The following is a 7244-nucleotide window of genomic DNA, read 5'->3' as shown; positions in this document are numbered from 1 at the left end:
CGCCCGCGGGGCGCGGAGGCTCTGCGGGGGGAAAAGCCACATCGAGACTTTGTGCCCGACGTGGTTTTGTCTGGGGGAGAAGCTGCAGCTAGACAGCCCGCGTGCCTGCGGGCTCATGACGCCTGCGCGCGGACCAGATGGCCACGTCTGCCCCGGGACCCGGCTTTTGTTCCATAGGGCCCCACCTGCTCCCGGTGCCCCTCGGTCACGGTCGCACAGGGTGACCGTGTGGTGCAGCTGTCCCTTACCGTGTTAACGACTTTGTTCCCTCGCCCTGCGGACACGCTGCCCACTGCAGCAATGGACCACGCCTGCCCTCCCACGCCACGGGCGCAGAGCAGCAACCCTCCCGGCCGCTCTCACACCCCTGCCCGCTCTCACCCCTCACCTGGCTGGCGCCGAACGAGGCACCAATGTCAAACCACCAAAAACAGCACAAAACGCAGCCAGAGCGCCTCGGACCACAAGCCCACTGGCCATGCGTGGTCCCACCATGCTGGAACCAGGATGAGGACGGCGACTTTACCTCGTGTCGCTGCCCTCCCCATCATCCAACGCTGCTGCCGGCAGCCTGGGCTAGCAGGTTGATGGTCCGGGCCCGCACCTTCCCCGCTTTTGCAATGTGCGGGCCAGTGGATGCTGCAGATGACGCCCAGCTAGCGTTTGCCTACCAACACAAGCCACTGGGGGCTCCAGGGGAGCTTGGAGAGCCCAGGGCATGAGGCCAAGCTGCCAGCCCTGCAGATCGCTGCAGCTGGCAGCCAACAGTTAAACTGTTATTCCCCTGGCAGAGCTGCATCTTCTCAGGAAATTCTGCCCCACACAAAGCGGACATGGCCTCCGCTCAATGGCTGACTTCGTTACCTTCCCCCAGCCCCTCACAGGCAGCAGCTCTTCACCATTCCTTACACTGAGCAGCTGCAGCTCTACAGAGCCATCAGCACCAGTGCCTCCCACAGCCAACTGTGGCCACCGAGTGAAAGGGAGACGGGTTCTGCAGCCCCTGCGGGCTGCTCCTGGGGACTCAGAACACGCTGCAACAAGAGCAGCTCGGCCCGCCAGTCTCGGACAGAGCAAACTGGAGTAAAGCATATAGGATCAATGAAGCAATACAGCGACTTAGTGTTTGAAGTGATCACTGTTTGTACAAGACTCCTGAAAGAAGGAATTTCCCTCCTTGAGGAGCATGCTTCCCCATGCACCAACAGCCCCTCTGGCTACGCAGCAAAGCCCTCCCTTGGATGTCAAGTTTTATTGCACTGTGCTAGACTGCAGGTCGCCATCGGAAACGTGTAACTCCCCAGGGCTGTAGTAGAACGCTGCAACCCACTGACACTCCATCCTTCCTGAGAGCTGGCAGAGGCGTAGAGGTCAGCCCAGGTCAGAGGGATGCTCCAGAGGACAGGAGGATAAAGTGGCCAAATCTAAGGAATGTTAACAGTGCTGATTGTTTGAGATCTTCAGTGGTGACTTGGTTTTAGACCCTGGCAGAGGCCACCTTAACAGAGACAACAAAAGAGGTTTTAATTAAGGCAGAAGGGTCAGCTCAGCCCGCTAGACGGAAGAGTAGGCCAAGAAACACGTAACTGTGCAGTGACGTATCCCTCTGTGAACTACAGCCGTGCTGCTCCAGTGATCGCGCACAGGCATCGCTCAGACATTTCCAGTGGCCATCCCGTCCCCACTCTCAAACTCACAGCCCTTAATTTGGCAGCCGCCGCTTCCCACCCAATCCCACGGCAGCAGCCTGGCTTCACGCTGCCCAACCACGGCCATTAATCAAGCGATCCCGGTGAAACATACTATGTGCTGTTGAAACTTTGAAGTGACACCATGGCAACACAGCACACGCAGCCCCCTCCCGTCCCAGCACAGCGCAGCTTCACACGCTCTAAGAAGCCGCTGGTGGCCAGTTAACAGGGCGAAGCAGCACTCGCCAGCGGCAGCATAAACACCTAAACATCTGACTTGCAGGAAATCTTGTGAGAATCCCCAAACTTGTCAGGTCTTGTGATGGAAGAGGCCTCTTATAGCCCCTCACTGCAAATGGCTTCTGCAAGGGCTAGACAGATCCTGGACAGCAGAAACTAAGCATTTTTGGAAGCCGAAATCAATTAAGAAGCTGCCTGTAGGACAAATGCAAGGAACACTTAATACTTTTTCATATAGGTAGAAAAACTGGCAAGCCTGGGCCTCTCACAAGGACACCCCCCTGAACCCAGAAATCACAGGAATCTTCCTTCTGCGCTGTCTTCCCTCCTGGATCAGCAGGACGTGAGGAACACAGCCGTCACTGAACCGGCATTTCGAGTCAGTACGGGACTAGGTGGTACAGCAGTCCCGCAGAATCTGGGCTTCTGGTAAAACACTTCACCTCTGTTGAAACCAGACCTAACTGACCCGCTGCATCAGAGAGCTCAGCAGTGCCAGCCTGGTTGTTGCAGCTTCAACAGAGAACCTCCCAGCTGCGCTCCCTGCCATGAGAAGCTGGCTCCAGTTCCTGCTTTTTTGTACAGACACAAAAGGAGTAATGCCATCTGGGATGGCTAGATCCAAAAAGTGGGCAACTTCCAAGTGCTTGAAGCAAGACTACCAGAGCTACTGCTGTACCAAATAGCCATGCCTAACGTTTCAGTGCTGAACTGGGGCTTTTGCAATCACCCTGGTGGCTTTAGGGTTCTTGCTTCAGCACAAAGAATAGAAGCAAAGATGTTCTGTGTCAGAGCCATTATAAAACAACAACACTGGAATCATTTGTGGGTGAAAGTCATCAGCTCAGAGGCAGAAAGAAGCAGCAGTTTCACACTGTACTTCACTTTTTAACACACTGACACTGTAATAGTCAGTAATGGCCTGTAATAGTCACAGAAGAAGATACTATGTGCCCAAGCATGGCAGAAACCTCACTCTAATCTCAAGTTTTATTTGAAGAGTCACAACCTTGAGTCACTTTATCAACTGAAGAGGCTTTAATTTACATACAGTAAAAATACAACCAAACCAGTCAGTGGTTTTACATTTGATTAACAGTAGTTACTAAACACTTTAGTACTTGTACAGCTGCTTGCTATTTAAGGTGTATCAGTACTTTGCATTTTACACAACAGCTGAAGGCTCCAGGGCTGCTGATCTCACAGCCATACACCTAATCTAGCTAATATGTGTCCTGGCCCCCAGCTGCTACAACATGCAGGAGCCCCAATTTTCAAAGCTAGAGAAGGACAATGCTAAGCTTTGATATAATACAACCAGAGCAGGCAGATTCATTTTTAGCCAGTTGTCTTAGTACTGAGTCAGGTACACACAAGTCTCAGCTGTCTCCAACTTTCACAGAGCTGCTCCCAGTAAGAATTATTCCTGCTCTATTACATGTTCAAAATGAAATGTTCGCTCTTTCCAAGAAGTCTGAATCTCCTTCTTAGGTTTTACAATGCAGAAAAGCACCAAAGAGCTTTTTGCAAATATACATACTGGGTAATAAATGGGGACAATTGCGGCATTCTCTCACCCACCTCTGGTTTCTGCTTTTAATTACCCACTTTCTGCTGCACTGAATTCTGAGTGACATGGTAAACCTCTTTCCAAAGCCTTTTGGCTCTTTAAGGTCTGCAATGTTCAGAAAGTAGAACACGCATCAGCCGTGAGAATCCTAACCCTGCCTGATGGGCGAGAGCGCAGGACTGACATCTACTTCAAGAGTTAAAAATCTAAGTGTCCTGTCAGGCAAGGCATAGAAACGTTTCAGTGTCAGCCAAAAGTCCTAAAGCCAATCCCAGTACGATGAACGATATACTGACCCTATAGGAGAGGGGAGGCAAGGAAGAGGCCATCCACCTCAACATGCAGGCCTATAGAGCAGCAAATATTTTTCTGAAGGAAAGCACAGGGTCTAATGAACCCGCCCATAACACACACATCAGCCACACAGCACTTCTGTTCTAGGATGGAGATTGCTTCTAGCAAATGTAAGCCCACTTGCTTTGGGTTAGGAACAGAACTGACGTGAAAGACAGGCTTAGGCTGCAGTGTATATGCTACCAACTCTGCATTGCTCCCCAGCTGCAATGAGGAGATGCTGCCCTAAAGGGAATTGTATCAGTTTTCCTAGCTCCAGGACATTTAATGGCACAATTCAGACAACATGGAATGAATTACATTCAAATGAGCACACAAAGTTTAAACAACATGACACAGCAGCTTTCACAAGGGACTTGCTTGGCCAGACCACTAGTGTTGAGGAACACTCAGAAGTGCTCAGGAACAGCAGAGGGCCGTGCCCTGATCTCACTGAACAACATCCCTCTCCCTGCTCCCAGCATACTTCTGCACGCCTTTACTGCTCTGAAACACGGTAAATAGGCTACTAGACCTGAGTGAGTGGCAAGAACTTCTGGTAATAGCTCTTTGTAACGTCAATCATGAGTTCCTGCGTACATTCCGGGAGTTCCCCGGAGAAGAGTCCTGGAAGAAGAACAAGAGTATAAGCATCAGCAGTCTTGCAGGGAAAGGCAGAAATAAGTTTATATTCAACATTCAAAGCCGTGACTTTGACCGAATTGTAAGTAAATACTAACAGAGCAGCAAAGGGCTCTTCTCTCACGTCCAGCAATACAGTAGGATCCTTCCCATCGTACCCTGGGACAGATGTCAGACGGACTGCTGCAGCGGGGTCCTGTAACAGCTTCTGCTGCTCCCCGTAAAACACTATCAGAACGAGTGTGCAATTTGTACAATGAGATTTCCGGCACAGCCAGGTCGATGGGCAGGAACTAAACATTCATACACCTCAGTTTAATGTACCTACCTTCCTATTAACATATGAATAATGAGCAAATGGACTTCCTACAGTTGGAACCACTAAATACTGCAAAACCAGAAACTACAGGAGTGCTCCCTCTGCCAGAGCTTAATGCCTGCTGGGGTCTGAAAAGCTGTCTACAAGATGGCCACAGCTGGCATTCTAGTGAAACTGTTCTGAGTAAATGCATACCACCTACCTAATATACACTACAGCAATGAGTTTCAGAAGTTAAAATTGTTACTTTTCAGTTCACCAAGTGCCCTACACTTTTATTCTAAGCACTAAATGCTAATAGGCAACTTTGTCAGAGCAATCTCATTTTAAGGTAAGAATATCCATGTTAACCACGCTTCTGTGCAAGTAAAGTTAGAGGGAGCATACCTGGGCAGCCAGAGAAGACTGTGAAAGGTGGGACTACTGTTTCAGGAGGTAGTACTGTGTTGTCTAAGATTTTGCAGCAGTCTTTCAAAACACATCTACGACCCTAAAACAGAGATTAGGTGAAGTTTATACTTAAAATAAAGATTTAGATGCTTTTGCTTATTACTCGTAAGTTACCTAAACTTCAACAAGTTTAACTGCTCAAAACACATTCTGTAGAATAGATCGGAAGAATAAATTTTTGCTCTGACTGAATGCTCTTCCCAACAGAACATTTTTTCTTTTTTGAGGAAAAATATCCATTTGCTCTCGACTAACACATGTACAGGCAGCTGCATATTAACATGTCAATGTGCAAACTGGAGCCTAAAACCTGAGTCATGCAGTAACATAGCAAAGCCTTCTCTAACTCAGTAGACAGCAACCTTGACTGTTTCATGTTATTTGTGTAGAAACACAATTCCACTTGTCCTTTGTGGAAGGGCTGCCATCCCCAGAGAGTCCTATTAGTCACCGGGACAATATTGTTGGGATGGGTTTTCAAATAGCGGTCAGCTGAACCCGCTATCCTCTGAAAAGCAAAACTGAAAGCACCACTTTCTATGGAGAGGGAAGAGGAGGAGAAAGGAACAGCACAGAGTAAGTATGCTCACTCCAGCCAGTTGGTGTGGCTACCTCGCCACTGCTGTTAGAAAGCCTCAACAGTACTCAAGAATTTAAAGAAAAGACTGAGAAACGGCACTCACAATGACACAGTTCTTGCCTATGTGGACATAGGAGCCAATCTGGGCTGCGTTGACAACACAGTCCTCTTCTATGAAGACGTGATCACCAATGTGGAGAGGGAAAAAAGCCACCCTGTGAGAGATATTTATTCAGGTGTACAATATACAGACTGATCCGTGACACTGTCAGCCCCAGAATCACACTGTGGAGTCTCCCGTCCCCAGCTGGATTACCAGAGGTACATCTGATGCTAAGGAAAATTGAAACAGTCACTGGTCTTTTCTTATTTCTTTCTAAAGGATGGCCCAAATGAGCAACCAAAAGACATTATGAATAAAAAAGGAACAAGTGAAACACGTTCTTCACTTAGTTATTTTACTATATCCCAGCCTTTCCATATTATGGTCCGAAGGGAAAGCCAACCCTCAAGGCAAAGCTGAAAATTTGAGAAAAGGCAGGTTTAAAGGGACATATATCTGCAAATTACTGCAAAAGGAACACAGCTCTCTGAATACAGATCTCAGCCAAGATAATATATTTTTTAGGTATATAGATTTCAACTTCAGCCTCCCTAAAAGAACGGTCCTCTTACCCTTTACTAAACTTCTTGAAGGGCGGTCTAATGACACTGCGGCTTTTCACCACGCAGTGTCGTCCAACACGTACGTTTGCCAGGTCACCACGGATGATGCAGTCGTTCATAACTATTGTCTGGAGAAGAAAAGAGAGCTAGATAAATGAGCTCCACTTTCTACCAGTATTACCAGTTATCATACAGACTCACGCAGAGGTCGGGCCACACCAGTGAGACTACGTTACCTTACAGAGGATTCTTTTAGTCAAAAGAAAGAACAAAGCAAACAACACAGGAGCCTGGAACCACCAGCTGTTCTCTGTCATGTCACTGAACTGCCCAAAGCAAGCGAATACACAAAGCGAGGCTTAAGCACAAAGAAAAACACATTGTTCCATGGATGAAAGCATCACGATCTGTCCACATGCCCCGAAGCTCTGCGTTCTCAGAGAGCAGAGCTCCAGCACCACGGGGCTGATAGCGGCTGTCCGTGGAGACAAGAGCAGCGCAGGTGCCGCTGCAGTGGTGACAGCGACCCGCGGCTTGGCCGCGCTCCCCTCCGACCCAGCCGAGCTGCTGGCACGAGCGATGTAGCGGGACGGCGGGACACGGCAGCCCCCTCCCTGCCGCCTACCTTGCCGTTGAGAACGATGTTCTGGCTGCCGCACAGCACGGATTGTCGGCTCACCTTATTGCCGGACGCCTGCGGGGAGAAGAGGCAGCTCACCGCGGCCGCTCGGAGCCCTGGGCCGCCTCCCGGAG

At 49.3% G+C, this 7244-nt stretch overlaps 1 protein-coding gene across 1 annotated transcript; it reads right to left on the bottom strand.

Annotated features, from left to right (window-relative positions):
* Window positions 1-1327: 1327 nt before the first annotated feature.
* DCTN5 (dynactin 5 (p25)) lies at window positions 1328-7185 on the bottom strand (the record flags this gene model as incomplete). The annotated part of the gene is made up of 6 exons (XM_010286145.1): window positions 1328-1498; window positions 4370-4461; window positions 5183-5285; window positions 5929-6040; window positions 6501-6619; window positions 7117-7185. Coding segments are annotated over 6 exons (516 nt in total), but the record flags the coding sequence as incomplete, so codon positions are not given.
* Between the last annotated feature and the right edge of the window lie 59 nt (window positions 7186-7244).

Source organism: Phaethon lepturus, unplaced genomic scaffold, assembly GCF_000687285.1.
Source record: "Phaethon lepturus isolate BGI_N335 unplaced genomic scaffold, ASM68728v1 scaffold45084, whole genome shotgun sequence".
Lineage (NCBI taxonomy): Eukaryota > Metazoa > Chordata > Aves > Phaethontiformes > Phaethontidae > Phaethon > Phaethon lepturus.
The sequence above is the reverse complement of the archived record's forward strand: the minus strand, read 5'-3'. Positions and strand labels throughout refer to the sequence as shown.